The sequence below is a fragment of the Platalea leucorodia genome (genome assembly GCF_965183815.1).
Source record: "Platalea leucorodia genome assembly, chromosome: 5".
Taxonomy (NCBI): domain Eukaryota; kingdom Metazoa; phylum Chordata; class Aves; order Pelecaniformes; family Threskiornithidae; genus Platalea; species Platalea leucorodia.
The window spans coordinates 100,585,640-100,601,627 of record NC_138827.1 but is presented as its reverse complement, the minus strand read 5'-3'; the positions used below and the strand labels follow the sequence as shown (position 1 = coordinate 100,601,627).

Genomic DNA, 15,988 nt, shown 5'->3' with positions numbered 1-15,988 from the left:
TATCTTTAGGCAGCCGGGATGCTTTAAAAAAAAATAAATCATGAGGTGAATGTAGGGTTTCCTCAGCCGCAGCTGTTCAGACCCCCGGCCTTGGGCGGGAAGGGTTAAATGCGAGCGGCCAAGGCCGCGCTCGCCCCGCCGACTCGCCTCAGGCGAGTCGGCGGGGCGAGCGCGGCCTTGGCCGCGGTGGCCGCTCGCTGAGGCGGAGTCGCGTAATGGCGGCCGCCGCCCCGGGCCCGCCCTCTCCCCGTCACAGCGACGCGTCCGCCCCCGCCTACCTCCGTCCCTACGGTGGCCGCGGGGTCGCTGGTTCCCGGCGCGTTGCTCTCCCCGCTCCGAGGCCGGCGGTGAGGCGAGAGGAGCCGGGTCGTCGTCGTCGTCGAGCGGCGATGTCCGAGCGTGAGCAGGCCCGGCGAGGCCCTAGCCCGCCTTTCCAGCGGCAAAGCGGGAGCTGGGCCGGGCCCTGAGGCGCCCGCTGTCCGGGAGCGGGATAACCCCGCAGCAGGCGCCGAGGAGCCGGGGAGGCCCGGAGCTGCCCCGGCTGAGGATGGGGATCCTCTTCACCAGGATATGGAGGCTGTTCAACCATCAGGGTGAGGGGATAGGCGGCGGGAGGAGGTGGAGGCGGCGGCCCGTGGATGTGTCGGGGCCCGCCGGTGCCGGGCCGGGCCTGAGGGCGATCCCCGGCGGGGTGAGGCGGCCGTTCCTCCCCGGGGGCGGCCGGGCTGGGGACGGGGGTGGGCGCCCGCCCTTGGAAACCGGCACAGCTTTGGCCACCGGGGCTAAAGGGCGAAAGGCTTCAGCCCGGTGGGGGCGGCCCGGGAGGACAAGCTGCGGCCAGAAAAGTTGGGGGGTTTTAACCTTTTTTTTTTTTCCCCGTCACTGGAAAGCTCATTTCCTGAAAGGTGGGTGCTAAATTATTAACGTGTGCCGAAAGAATACGGCTGTGTGGCGTTGTAGCGTGTAGTCTCATCTTGTCATCCGCAGAGTATGCTTTATTAATGGTCCTAAGTGATCAGCCTCGATATCTGGCAAAATTGCTCGTCTACGGCGTAAATGTTATTACTTATAACTCCAGATTTGTAACGCCTGTCTCCTTACAGCGAGGTTTCAATGAGCATTGTAACTTTAACTGTAAAACACATGCTGACGCTCTTACCGAGTTGGACTCGATGATCCTTGTGGATCCCTTCCAACTCAGGACATCCTGTGATCCATGTTTATGAGGTCTTTCAAATATGAATTTGAGTGAACTTAAATACGCTTACACACGCACGTTGAATGTCCCAATTATATGCCCATTAACACTTAGTGCAAATCCAACAAAATATTTTTGTCTTGTAGCATCCAGCCCCACCTCAGATCTTCTCTTCCAACTGATTTCCTAACATCCACTATGCTGGCAACATCACACCAGAAACAAAAGTTCCTAGTTATGTGGGGTCAGGTAAGCAGATATTTTTACAATATTGTGCAGTTATGCAAAGTTATTAAAACTGGAATTTATATTTGCTGGTATATGAGACAACTCTGCAAAACCACACAATATTGATAAAATCAAAACCAAGAAAACCCCACTTACCTGACCCCTATCCCCTCCCTCTCTCCTCTGTGATAAATCAAGGCAAGTGTACTTTGCTAACAGAAGGAATTGATCTCTGGTCGTCTGAAGCTTGGGCAGATTTATAATGGCTTTTTGTTGCCCTCGTGGACCACTGGGGAAGGGAGGAAGAAAGCCCCTTCTCACAAAGCTTTTACTTGCATGAATAGTCCCGTTGAAGCCAAGGTTATTTGTGCAAGTAAAAGTTGTGTAATGTAGCTGAGAGCAGGCAGCGCTCACTCGTCCTGGAAATCATAAATTTGAATGTGGTTGACAACACCAGCTGTAGAATTCAAATTCAATTTTGTGATGTATAGGAGAGAAGGTGCTAAATAGAAACAATAATTGATTCTGGCATCGAGCTCCAAAATGTGTTCGCATATGTGTCAGAGTAGTTTTGTGTAGTACTCATTGGTTTGTCTAAAACTAAATTGGGTGAATGCATACTGTAAAATATTCGTAGGCAAATCTGTTCTCCAGGTTCCAAACCTGCTGCAAGGAAAAGAGGGCACTGAGGGAGACAGGTGGATCAGCCTGCTTACAGTGCAAATCAGCGTTGTTGTGGCTTTTAACAACTCTTTGCAAAGAGGTGAAGATGTTGCAGGTCATGATAAAAGTACGGCCTTGGAAACGAACATTTGACATGTGTAAGCATGTGTTCTGGAGAACTACGGTAGTTGGGGGGAACAGAGAGTGCAATCTGTTACAATCTGCAAAAATGCGTAGAAGCTTGGGAAAGGATTCCAGCGTGAGATTGCTCTAGCAGTTTAGAGAAGGAAAAAATATCTCCGAAATCGTTCCTGTAGATGTGCAGATGGGGAAAAATCGACAGTCACTTACCTACTCGGAACAGTACCCGGGTTTGTACACCTCCGCAGACAACGAACTTCTAGGTATGGCACCTGAAATGTGGCACCTGAAGTTTGGCAGTGTTTGCTTAGGAAATCGGTCAAAAATGCAACACTAACCTTGTTTCGTAACACAGTTGTGTTATCGTAATAGCAAAGTTAACTATGTGATTTACTAGTGATATTTTTATTTCAGAGCACAAAGTAATCATTGTTGGTCTGGATAATGCGGGAAAAACGACCATTCTTTATCAATTGTAAGTATGAACTGCAGATGACGCTTCACGTATTTCAAGGTGCGCATTGTCTGTATTACTCTGACTTCTTGTCGCTGCTTTCCCTGTTAGTTTTCACTTTGAGAGCTTTACGCTGAAGATTACTGAACAGTATAGGTGGCAGCGGGTCAAAGCGTGTGTTTAGAGTTTGGAAAGGTCTGTATTTTGCCCAGTATATGAATAGGGTTTTGTTCAGAGCTTTTATTTATCAGATTACGTTGCTATTACCACCTAATCACAACTGCCTTTGGTGTCACCATCTAGGCTGTTTGCCAACTCCATAAAATATGATTATATTGAGGGTTAGCCACAGGACGACGCTGCTAAACTGATCCATGCCACAGCATGTAAATACTAAACAAATTGTTCTGTGAGTAGCGAAGCAGCGAAGCCTGACCTCTCCCTGCCGTGACCTGCGTCCTGCGTACCAAGATGTGCTTTTGTGTCGTTTGTGGTACGGGATGAGGGAGGAAGGCTGAGCGCTGGCTGAGCCCAGGACAGCACAGCTCTGTGCCTGGTGGCAGCCCGCGCTGTCGTGCAGCTTCTGCCTTTAATAGCGGCATTGACTTGTGTTTGTCTTGCATTAACCTTGCTACTGGTTTACGTGAAACTTGTATGAGCTTCATATCTCTGGTCCTCAACTGCATTTTGATAAAAGGGTACGAATTTGTGCACAGACTCAGAAGCTCCTAGGTGGGACAGGCGACTCAAGGTCTATTTATAATAGAAACAGATTTGCGATTTCTCACATGAAGCAGTCTGGTATTAGGAATGTTCCTGAGTCAGTATCAGAAATAATTCCTGTTAAGTGGTATGGCCATGCTGGTCCAATCCTACACTTAAAATACGCTTTCTTAAAATGTTTGGGTTTTATCAAATTATGATCTGCTTTTGCCTTTCTGAAACGTGAGGCTCACGCAGCATTTCCAGCCACTTCTGCCCTAGCATGCTCTGCAGAGAAAGTGAAAAGAAGAAGGTGGTTGTCGTTACTGAAATCGGGAGTGAGAGATTTTTTAAGACTAGTAGCTGCTGCAGCCGAGGGCCGTCCTCGGTGCATTTTAATGCTGCCTGTGTCTTTCCACTTCCTCCACAAATGTCTTATGATTCTTCTTCTTCTCATTTCTGCAGTCTCAGTGTTTTCTTTTCCCTTCTCTACAGTGGGTCTCTCCTTTTCCTTTATACCCGTTTTAGCTCCACAGGACTTCCCCTTCTCCCTTCCCCTCTGTGCCGCTTTGACAGAGCTCTGTCTGAGCACTGTCCTCTCTTCCTCCTGCTTGACTCCTCCTCAAACCTGTGCACCATCTGTGCCTATCCCGTTTTTTCTCTTCCCGTTTCTTTGTGGCAGATAAGTGTTCTGAGCGTGAATGAATATGTTTAACTCTTTTCATAAGAGAGGGGCAGAGATAACTAGCAGGACAACTAGTGTTGGTTAGTGCACTGGCCGTTACTTTGATGTCGAGGAGGGTCACAGCAGACGCTGGAGCCGTGGTTCTTCTAACAGATCGCGGCAGCTCTGCAGACACTTCATTTCTTCCTGTTCTCATACTCGGATCTCTTCCCTCCCCTCAGGTAGCAGTAGGATTTTGTGATCAGGTGTCTAGAAATGCCATTAAGCTTCTTGCTCACCTTGTTTCAGCGGAGAGGAGAGAAAAATCTACCTATCGTATTGCAAACTGCGAGATGCCAACGGCTTGAATGTGAAAGGCTGCAGGTTCAGCCAAGGAAAGGGGATTCGTGATACATCCCTTCCAAGCATGGAAAGAACTCTGCTAAAACGTGTTTTTTAAATATGAAATCGGCCACAGGCATCTTCTTATATCATTGTTATCCTTAATTGGATTTTATAGTTCTTTCTTCTAATCCTTCTCTTCCCCTTATATAGTTGCCTTCAAATGTCTGTGGTGAGAAGGTTTCTTGTTATACGCTGCTAAGACGCTGGGTAACTGGGATTCCTTTTCAGGACACCAGACCTTTATCTCCTCTGTTCTCTGTATCCTCTTCAAGAAATATTCCAGTGCTGTTACAAGTCTCAAATTGCCCTCACTGTAACTAAAAGCTCTGCTAAAGTTTCAAAAAATGTTCATATAAAATGAAAAAATATATCAAGATTAGCAGAAGAAAAAAAATTAAATTCTTTGAAAATGGTTGACGTTTTCCTTGAAGCTACTTTTAATTTTTTTTTATATCCCATACCGTAGAGTTTAAATACTTTGAACTTTAGGGGTATCCAGAGTACACATTTGGTTATCACTATTGATGTGAAGCTGGTTGTATTAATGACAAAGTTGTACTCAGTATCTCTAAACTATCTCAATATTTTTGAAATTTGTCTCCAAATAGTAGTGTTATTGGACTATGCTGAAGGGAGAGAGAAGAAAGTTTGGACATAAAGTAACTGAATTGTGAAGAAAGTACACTCTTAGTGGCCTGTGCTGGAACTAGAGCGAGATATAGTATGTTTGGTGGAGCTGGATGATGAGTTGTTGTTTTTCTGCAACCTTGGAAATCTTGTGGCTTAACCACATTCTTGAAGCAAAACAACTGCTCTCTCCCATGCGTGCCAAACTCAGCCTGGAAAAAGAAAAACTGACTGCTTAAAACAGCTTCTGAAGCAAATATTGTCTCAGCTTTATGATTTAATTAATTATAATACAGTTTTCTTCATGTATGCTCTCTCAGCTTTATCATTTGATTATTGTATAGTTCACTGAGTCCTTTTTTATTGCTATTTTTATTTTTTGCTATTTTTATTCACCCTTCAATTTTTATTTTTATTCACCACCTGTCAAACCGTGTCTCTATTTGCTACATAAGTAGCGTTTGCTAAAATTCCCCCAGTACGTTTTCTACCTCAGCATAACCATCAAGTTTAGTTTTTATAGAAGTAGGTCAATTTGGAGTCCTAAGATGCTCGGTAATGCAGGTAACTCGCCAGTCTTTGCAGTTTCTCACCGAGTCGCTCTCTTCCCTCTGCAGCTCCATGAATGAAGTGGTGCACACCTCACCCACCATAGGGAGCAACGTGGAAGAGATCGTGGTGAACAACACGCGCTTTCTGATGTGGGATATCGGCGGGCAGGAGTCTCTTCGGTCTTCGTGGAACACCTACTATACAAACACCGAGGTGAGAAGGAGCGCCTCGCTGGAAGGCTTAGCGTAGCCGTTGCTGGGGTCGGGAATGCAGCGTACCCGAGATCTGTCCCGGAAGGGAATACGGCATACCCGAGATCTCTACCAAACACGTTTCCAGAGGGCTGCGTTAACTGTGCTTTGCATGCTACCGTAGCTACTCCAGGGCACTCCTGTTCTGATTTTTGAAGTCTCCTCCTTAGCAAGCTGTTGTACGACTCGCTTTTATGTTTCTTACGTAAGACGCGTAATATGGAGTCACAATTAAAACCAACTTGTTTGTAAGGGTTCTGTTTCTGGGGATCTGCTGCCTTTGGGCAGGTGCTCAGTTTGTCTTGGCGTTGCAGATCCCCGTGTTTACAGGTCCCCTCGTGTGGAGGGGGGACCGTGACTGCTCTGTCTCTGTAGCAGGTGCTCTAAAACCTGTGTAAGCCCTCAGGAGTGAGACTGAAAGCCCAAAGGTTTTCCTCCAAGGCTGGGGGAGCTCTGTCTTGCAAGCTCCCATGATCAGTTCACTTAAGGACCCCCAAGAATTTTAAGAACTCTTTAGCGATGAAGTTGCAGCACATATACTGAACTTGATTAAAATAATAATTTAAGTCAAGGTTTCCTATGTGTTATCAATTGTGGCTTTTAAAAAAAAAGTTATTTTTTTAATAATAATTAACTTTATGCTTCCCTGTAAGATGCTATGACGTGTATCTGCATGTATGCTCTTGAAATATGGAGCTTATGGGGTTTTTTTAAATCCTTTGGAAATATCTATTTGCATGTTAGTATTTGAAGTAGAGGGAGCAAGCTGGTACAATTTCCCTTTTTAAGGCTGCAAGAAATTATTTGAGGGATCTGTGTGCTACCTCAGTTACGCTAAGCAACGAACAAAACCAGATCTGGGATTACAGAGAAACATTTGCTTTCAATATAAATTTTTCACTCCGAATTGGAAAATGGAAAGTCAAAAGATGTGTCAGAGCTACTTTTGTATACAAACCACGGCATAAGTTGTAAACCATACCAGTGCTGCGGGTAATCACACTCCGGCTGGGAGAAGTGTATCTGGAATATGATGCTATCTGATAATCCAGCTGTCTGGATAATGTGATGGGAGCAGTAAGCTGTTCTGCTGACAAGTGTGTCGCCAGAAAGATAGAGTTCGTTCTCTGACTAATAACTTTTCACTTTTTAAAGTTTGTGATAGTTGTTGTGGACAGCACAGACAGAGAGAGAATTTCTGTGACTAAAGAAGAACTGTATAAAATGTTAGCACATGAGGTGAGTAGACCCTGTGTTTTCTTTGTTTTAATGTTTATTGTGGGTAAGATCTGGATGATGCGTGTTAAGGGAAGCAGAGTGGCACGCTGTTTGTGGAAGCTCTCACTTGCGCCTGCTGGCTGGAGGCAGACCAGACCGGAGAGAGGCCTCTCCAGTGAAGCCCAAGGCAAACGTTACCAGTCACGTTCTCCCAGCTGCGGGTAGGACTGCATCAGAGCTGTCTTGTTCCTGCTAGCGGCTCTGTCTTTTCTGAAGCTCCTAACAAAGCTGTAAATTAATACCAAATTACTGAAGAGAACTCCCACAAAAGTAGCTTTTCAACTTCTGAGTGCTTCAGTGAAACAGAAGTTAGGAGCTATAAATGACTTTTGTGGTTTTTATACTTCAGTCCATGTTAATAGCTGAATGAGATCAGTTTAAAAAACCATTGTTTCCTCCAACAGCTCAATTACTATTTTTGATAGCTTCATGGTTGCGTGATGTTTTCTGTTTTCACAGTGAAACAGATACAACCTTAATAACATGTCTTATAGCAACTGGCTATAAAACTGAAGAAACGGACTGCCTATGGCTACAGCAGCCGTCGTTCCTTCTGTAGTTGGAATTACAGAATGAGAGTGTAATTTGCTAACTTGTGAAGACTCTCTTTAAAATTGAGCCCTGTGTCAGGTCTAAAACTGAGCTATCCGGGTCTGGTTCAGAAATACTGGACTGCCGTATAAGCCAAGGATTTTGGCATGGCCTGAATGTCCCAGAGACTTTAACCTACCCACGCAGCGCAGCAGGACCAGAGCCCTGATTTTTACTGAAGCTGTGTTTATATAAGCTTGGCTACTGCTGGGAACTCACAAGACAAGTTTAATGCAAACTGGATCAGTTTGTGTGAGATGACACTTGAGGACACTGAGCTTCCAAATTTAAGTGTCAGCATACAAAGATGTGCATAAAATTGATGGCATTATATCCCAAAATATTACATCTATATTTAAACTATAGCCACTGTTTAGTAGATGACTGCAGGAAGGGCAAAGACTGCCTATGTATTTCCTCTGAGTGATCATGGTAATCTAAACCATTTGAGAAAAAACAAGTGCTTTGCCCGGTGTCTTGAATTTCTAAATTTTGGTATTTAAACTAAAATTGTGTTTACTCTAACAAAATAAATTGTAATAAAGTAGGTCTGGCTTTCTTGGTTGTGGTGGAGTGTTAAATGTGGCATGGGGGGACTGTTGCCATTGGGTCTGCTGCTGTCATCATTAGAATTTCAGAGACGTGCTCTTCAGTCTGTTGCAGTCGCTAAACAAAATCTGCATCTTCTGTTTCGTAATCTGCAAAGGAAGATGCAGAAGTAGTTAACGAACTGAATTTGAAGTGAGGGAAGTCTGGAACTCCAAGCAGCACAAATGCCCTCGCTTCGTGTTGGGAGACTACTTCTGTGCTCCGAAAGCACCCATCTAACAGTAAATGTGCCCGTTGTTTCACAACAGGATGTTTTCAGTATATTCTGCTAACTGTCCAGATGCTGTGATGTTTGAAGAGAGCAACAATACATATAAGCTGAAACGAAAGTCAAATATTATTTAGAATAGCTTTTCCTTGCAGTCCATGAAAATCTTTTATTTCTGCTAACCAGTTCAATTGAATTTTTGTGAAGGCAAAATGGAGTTGCCCGGGTCAGTTCCAGCTATTTTCTGGACTAGTAGATCATTTGGGAATTAATGTTACTGCTTGTAAAAATGCCTGATGATAGGCATTTAAGTGAATGAGTTGGCTTGGCTTCCTGGGAAGACCTTTTTAGTTTTGGAGGGACAGATTTTCAGTAATACGTGCCTGTACTAGTGTAATTCCAAGCAGCTTGAGATAAAATAAGCTTGCCCCTAGAGTCGCTGTTCTCTAAATTGTTAGTACTTGTGTTTTAAATATTGCATGGGCCTTATAAAGTAGTTTATTGCAATGTGCTTGTTCACGTAGATGTCCATCCTTTGATTCTAAAGTAGTGTAAGTGGTGATTTTCTACGAATTCTGTGTATCCTCTAAATAAAATATTACTGCAGCTTGCTTTACGCCGTCAGTGGCAAGTCTTAATGCTTCTTAATGGGTGGGATTTCCCTCGCAGAGGGTTGCTGCGCAGGCAGAGCGTACTCCTGGCTCTGGTGAGCCATGGCGCCAGGCTGGGTGCCAGCACGCACGCTGCCGACGCTTACTGCCGTCAGGCTTGGCAAGCTTTTACCAGTGCTTAAAAAGTTCGGGGGCGGGGGGTAACCCGCTGTTGCCCCACCTAAGAACTACTGCACAGTCTACTAATTTGTTACTGGAATCAATCTTAACGGTGTGGTGATACATAAAAGCGTGGTGTGCATATACAAAAGCCAGGCTCAGGAGAATGCGGCGGCTGGTTTGGATACCCAGGCAGGAATGGGCCGCGAGGCCGGGGTTAAACGGGAGGCCTTGACTGCTGGAGGTGCGTGGCGTTACTGCCGCTGCACGCGTACAGAGACACAGGGTGCCTCTGATCCTCACGCAGCACAACAAAATATTGGACGTGGTTTTACAGATCATCCTAGGCAGAAATTGGACGTTTGGTCTGCTGGATCAAAGGATTTTTTGAAGTTGCATGTCAATCAGCCTGCAGCATTTTATAGTTTAGGGTTTTGGTTTTTTTTTGCTTGGGCTTAAGGTTCTCTACTTTGGTATCACATCTTTTGCCTCCGAGGGCTAATTTCTAATCATCATCTTTTTGCTTCTTTCTCCCTAGGACTTAAAAAAAGCAGGTTTGCTGATCTTTGCTAACAAGCAAGATGTTAAAGAGTGTATGACAGTAGCTGAAATATCTCAGTTTCTGAAACTGACTTCAATTAAGGATCACCAGTGGCACATTCAGGCATGCTGTGCTCTAACTGGAGAGGGGTAAGAGTTCTTCTTGTCTGTAGGAGGGGAATCTTGAAGTATTTTGATATTTTTATTGTGGTGTTTGGTTTTAACACACATTCCTCCCCTGTCAATAATAATTTTACACTAAAAGATTTCGGGGCTCAGAACATACTGACTTAGGATCAGTGTGATCTGAAAACCAACTTTCACGTCAAATCCACAGTCTGACCTCTCAGTGATAAAACTTTCTATGATTTGGGCCTAATGAGGGCAGGGGTGGGAACAACCTGAAATCTCTTCTGGTTTATTAAGAATAATCATAATTAGAGAAAACTTCAGTGTACGTCTTGAAGTGCTGGGATCGGAAGTCTCTCACGCGTAGATTGCATGGTAAGACCTAGGAAACACTGCGCTCGGAGTGAATTGTTTCTGGAAATGATTCCTTCAGTCAGAATTACAGAGTTCTTAGGAAAAATTTAAATTGCTGCTGTGGAATTATCTTTGAAGTTATTCTGAGAAGTGCATGTATTCCTTAAAAATTATCTCTTTTATTTACAGACTGTGCCAAGGACTCGAATGGATGATGTCAAGACTTAAGATCAGATGATTTTTAATGACCTCTTTGCACAGACATTGCTTAAAAAGAGCTGTACCCATGATTACCTTCACAGTGGCAGAATTAATGGGTTAGATGTATTTATACTGAACTGATTTCAACTTTATTTTCTACATAGATGCACACATACATACGTGTATATAAATTAAGACCATTCAGCAAAAAGAAAGATGCAGTTGATGGCTCCCATTTGGTTTCCTGTTTGTTTTCCTCTGAGGATGCGTTTAAAAGCTGTGATCAACCTTCTTTTCAAGATACAGCCGCTCAGAACAGTCCAATGTTGGGCGTGGTGAAGATGAAGTGAGAGGAAGGAGCTTTTAATTTTCAATTTTATTATTCCATTGTAGTCCTCTCTAGTTGAAGATATTGGCTTCATTATTCCAGTAAACTAGCAAACAAATTGATGGCATAGATACCAACTTTCCAGTATTTTTAAAGTTACCGATGTTACAAATGCAAAAATATTTTCCTGTATGTGTACTGTACATATTTGTGTATATTTATACCTCAATTTTAGGTTAATTGCAATCTGTTCAGACCAGTGTGTAAAGCGGAATCAGTATGTTGACGGTAGCACTAATATTTGACATCGCCAACGTGTCACAACTTCTTTTCCTTTGTCATCCGTATGGCTGTAACGTCCATCAGGCAGTTGGCTTACCACAACTTCATAAAGCAAACTCTCTCTTAAGACCATTGCTTGTTTCTCACATGATTTTTCAGTTAGGGAGGATGCCATAATGGATCGAGCTTCAAATTACAGTGTCGGCAAACAGTAAAAATTTGCCAAAGAGTTTAAAATGAAATGGATTTTCTTTTTTTATTCTAGTCACGATTGGGTTAGGTGATTCCAAAAAGTGCATGTCACGCTGTCCTATGGTACTGCTTTTCTTTTTCTGCAGTACTGTTCGGTTATGATTCAAGTAGAAGTACCTTTAGCTGTCATAAAGGGAAAAATGTCACCGTTTTTTTTTTTCTTAACCAAAGAAGAGGCACGAAAAGTACGTTTAAAAGTCCCACTGGAATCTTGCAAGACAAGTCATACCCTGTATGAAGTGTTTGTCAGAGGAAGGCACGCTTCTCTTTGATAGTGTAAAATGTATATATGTCCATATGCAATGGATGGGACGGGGATGGGGAACAAAACAGGTTACACTACTTGAAAAGCTGTAAGTGACCCCTCGACCACGTTCCCGCAGAAGTTCCAGGGCGGTACTTCTTGAAAATATAACTCCCTTGCACAGTCCCCAGGTGAGTTATAAAGAAGCGTCAGAACACTATGCGATGATCTTGTCTTACTGTAGTACCCGAAGGGAGGGGTGTCCCGTACAGCCGTTGTTCAGAATTACCATGTTAAGGGATCGGGGCTTTTCAGCGGGATGACAGTCGGATGGTTTGAAATGTCGTCAGTATTCCGAAAGCGCACGTAGCCCTCATCGTAGGCTTTTACGCGGAGATGTATGTTTGGGGAGTATAGCAAAATGAAATCAGACTTTGTTTAAAATGTCCTTCCCTTTCTTAGCTCATACATCTTATAAGGATGGAAAAGACATTTTAAAGAAGAAGCGTAGTTTGAACTTTTTAAGGTGCTTATCTTTGGTTATGGGGTAATCTAGTCGGCGCACCTGCCTTCCCATCTGCCTGCGTCTCTGGGGATCATGTTGTGAATTTGTGGAGAAAAGAAGGGAGGCGATTTCAAAAGTCTGTATTTAACAAAGGCAGGTAAAGAATTTAACTTTTTAATATATTTTTGGTATCTCTTTATGATGCTCACTGGCTGGGGAAACTGCTGTCTTTGTTAAACATTTTAACGTGTACATGCATATATTTATAGTGCATGCACATAGATATTGGTATTTAACTGGTGTATTGCAAAATGTATAAATGTTTGAAGAAATAACAATTTAATGCAAAGACTCTCAGTTTATCTGATAGTATCTTCAAGAAACGAGCTCTGTGCACACTTGCATCTGAAATGGAATTGTACGTTTTCTAGTCTTAAAAAAGAAAAAGCAGACTTGCTTATAAACCGAAGCGTTTGGTTTTTGAGTCTTATGTCTTCCCTTTCATCCCTTTAAAACATTTTGCTTTAGTATTGTTAAATACCACATACTCTTGCCTGAGTCTGCACGGGTTGTGTGTGTTGGTTTTTTGTTTGTTTTTAAGAAAACGAGTTGTTCTGTTAATGAAAGAAAAATCATGGAGAGTATTCTGATACCTGCTTCGTGCTGAAATTTGCTGCTTGCTCCTTCGCTTCAATTTGTAGGACTTAGTACGTCCATATAACGAAGGCGTGGTGGGTTTTTCCAGGTATGGCTTATGTTGCGACCAGACGTGTTTACGCATAAGTAAACTTACGTTTACTCTTGTTCCTCTCGTTATCCTCGCCACTTCCACTTTCGGTGCCCTCTAGGATACTGCGTGGTTCACTTCATCCTTGTTGCGCAAGTGGCAACAGACCCTGGTAGGGAGCTGGAAATAACCGCGCGCATCGAGACTAAAACGATGTCTTTTGTGCCCTAAAGAGTGAATCCTCGTCTGTCTGTCGGGCGGTGAGCAAGCCAGCCTTAGCCCGACCACAACAAAGGCGTGTGTCGTGTCACGTATGATGATGAGTCGTCTTTTCTATCTATTTCGTGATCCCATCGTGTGTCACAGGGCAGATTGGCTCTTCAGTAGCAAGAGTCCAGTGGTGGCCAATGCTTCCTGATGCATCGCGTGCCTGTCGCGTTCGTGGCTGGGGCTTGGGAATCGACACACCTTCATGTTAAGTTCTGCATTTGCAGTCTGTAAGGATTTTGTCTGTAGTAGCTGGGAAGCTCTTTGTCACCCCATTGTAAATAGAGGTGATGATTCCAAATTCCCGCCTCGCGTGGGTGCTGTGATGGTGCTGTAAGCGCGGCAAAGCGTCGCGGAAGCGGAATAGCATCATCCAGGCGTTGCAGTGGAAGTTTTTGTGGGGAAGCATGTCTGCCAGAAGGCTCTTTGTGAGAGCACGTGTGTTTGCTCAGACACTAATGGGATGAACGTGAGAAGAACATACCAGTATGGACCCTCCTGGCAGTGTCGTGGCCGTGAGGGTCCTTTCCTCCACCCCTTGCCTGTTGGGCAATGTCAGAAATGTTTTTAAATTCAGTCGCTTAGTAAGAGCTGGAGAAGAGCAGACAAACTCTTGAACACACAAACCCTTTCTGTATGTGCTGCTTGTTTACAGCTTTTTTTCCTTTTTCCCTGTAGGACAGTTCACATTTTTCTCACGACTGTGTCCATAGAAAAACAAGTTAACTTTGCGTCCACGCTGCTTTCAGCTGCACTCGGTGATTGTTTGGAAGTGATTGTCTTAACATGAGTCATGACCTTGAGTTGTATGGCTTTTGTGTTTTCACCCTCTGCCTGTGGCGTCGCCTTGGCTTTCCGCTAAAGCTTAAGATTACTTTGCCTTTGTTCTTCATGAAATTTATTCTTAGGATATTATACAGAAAAAGGGAGGGGGCTTTAAAAACGGTTATTTAAGTTTATGCTGCAGAATGCCATTTTACTAGCAAAAAATATAGCAGTAACTCATATTTCAATAATACTTAAAATGTTTCTTTTCGTTTAGCAAATAATAAACTTGGTAAATCAGCTCTACAATATGCTGCCTCTGTGATCTGAACGTTACGCGGGTTTTTCATTGTGAGGAAAGGTGGGATGTAGAACTGGGAAAACGTGAACAGGGATCTACCCAGCTTCATGTTTAATTTCTGTTTTTCCAGGGAGGCTGAATAGCAGTTTTCCTATGCATCGTGTAGTGTCTTACTAGGTGTGCGCGTGTGAAGGTGAAACGTATCTGATGGGCACCTACTACAGTCTATGCAGCTCAAGTGCCTAAAACTGATTCAGTAATTGTTTTTTTTTTTTTTTTCTTCCTATGCTATGATTTCCATTTTCCTTAAAATAGATATATTTCTATAAAAGCATCTAAATGTGTATAAGTGAGTGTTTTTCCCCCTCCCTGCGCACCAGTTTTAACATCACTTACGATAAATTTGTTACGGTTCTTTCTATCCTCTCCATTCCAAGCACTTTTCCGTTTAGCAGACATCACATAGCTAGCTTGCCTTGTGAGAGGAAATAAGACATTCGTCCGTGTATCCGATCGGTTAGCTGGAATTCTTGTCGAGGAATTCTGTTTAAATAACTTAATCCAAGAAGACTTGGCCTTGTGATCATCCTCCTGCGAGTAGTTCCTTTTTCATGGGCTAGTAACCATTAACTTTGCTACTGTCGGACTAAGTATGTCTGAAAAACAGGTTTTCAGCGCATTCAAATGAATGTAGTATTAAGCCTTTAAATGGCGCATCATCGAGCGTTACGGGGCAGGAACGATTTGATGTCCGGCACTAAGAAAGAAACCCATCTTTGTGTATAGTCGTGATGCGTGTTACCAATACAAATGTGACTTGAATATCCTTGTTGCCGTGACTCTATTAAATGTACAAAACTGAGAAATTGTAAGCGGTTGCCACTGTAACTTTTTTACAATGTGCTTTAGAATCATAAGCAGAAATTATATTCTTGCCTTACTAGGATTTTACTGGTTGATTTTTATATTGTACAGAAACTTCTTTTGGAAATGTTCTTCCCGTCGGAGAGTAGCCTTTATGCGTAACAGGATCAGACTCACGTACCGCCCTTCGCCTTCTAAGCCAGATTCCTTGCGAGTAAGGACACAAGTTGGGGGAGGTTTTTTTAAGCTTTTCCTATTTGTAAATTTAGAAAACTTGGCTGATACTGAATTAAGGTAGGAAGTGCTGCTTTACCTGCAAGGCTATAAATCGTTCTTTGTAAATCATCAGCTCAGTGTTACTCTTGTCTAAATACCTCCTGCATCAGACGCTGTGGGGGGGGTAGAAGAGGTGGCCAAGAAACGACGTATTCTCCTGCGGAGAGATTCAAAGAGTAAAAAAGAAACAAAAAAAGAGACCCTCAGGTTGGAAAACCTGAGCACTTTTATGGCTAATAAATCGAAAAATTGGTAGTATATGATAGCGGAATGGTAGCCGATCCAGTTGAAACTGTGTCTATATTATGTTTTCGTCAATGTTTTCAACATGTCCTCAACTTTCTCACTAGGTTCTTTTCCAAAACCTTTAATTAACCACAGTCCTGTACGCGGCCCGGCCGTGCTGCCCTAGGTCGGAGCCTGCCCTTCGGCTCCCGGGGAGGGAACCGAGCTCTCTCCTTAGGCTCCACCAAATACGGCGTTATAACGCTAACCTCTAGCACTAAACCTACAGTTCCCTCAGTATAAACTTCTCAGATGAGTATACTAACGATGTCGTTACGTTATAGTATGTTATCTGTTTGTTACGAATGCAAAGTCCGTATGTACACG

At 43.5% G+C, this 15,988-nt stretch overlaps 1 protein-coding gene across 3 annotated transcripts; it reads left to right on the top strand.

Annotated features, from left to right (window-relative positions):
* Positions 1 to 259: 259 nt before the first annotated feature.
* On the top strand, positions 260 to 14,563 carry ARL5A (ARF like GTPase 5A). Of its 3 annotated transcripts, XM_082312918.1 has the most exons (7): positions 529 to 593; positions 1,345 to 1,447; positions 2,645 to 2,705; positions 5,700 to 5,847; positions 7,041 to 7,124; positions 9,880 to 10,031; positions 10,554 to 14,563. In XM_082312918.1, exons 4-7 carry the CDS (start codon positions 5,704 to 5,706, stop codon positions 10,600 to 10,602), a joined length of 429 nt encoding a protein of 142 aa, XP_082169044.1. In that variant the 5' UTR covers positions 529 to 593; positions 1,345 to 1,447; positions 2,645 to 2,705; positions 5,700 to 5,703; the 3' UTR covers positions 10,603 to 14,563. The 3 variants fall into 3 exon arrangements, with proteins under 3 accessions (XP_082169042.1, XP_082169043.1, XP_082169044.1); XM_082312916.1 differs by lacking the exon at positions 1,345 to 1,447 and having other exon boundaries at positions 260 to 593; XM_082312917.1 differs by lacking the exons at positions 1,345 to 1,447; positions 7,041 to 7,124 and having other exon boundaries at positions 260 to 593.
* The last annotated feature ends 1,425 nt before the right edge of the window (positions 14,564 to 15,988 follow it).

Excerpts from the sequence above, each read along its gene's own strand:
- ARL5A (XM_082312916.1), top strand. The coding sequence starts at position 548 with ATGGGGATCCTCTTCACCAGGATATGGAGGCTGTTCAACCATCAGG. Across the intron at positions 7,125-9,879 it reads ATAAAATGTTAGCACATGAG|GACTTAAAAAAAGCAGGTTT; the intron begins GTGAGTAGACCC and ends CTTTCTCCCTAG. Across the intron at positions 10,032-10,553 it reads TGTGCTCTAACTGGAGAGGG|ACTGTGCCAAGGACTCGAAT; the intron begins GTAAGAGTTCTT and ends TTTTATTTACAG.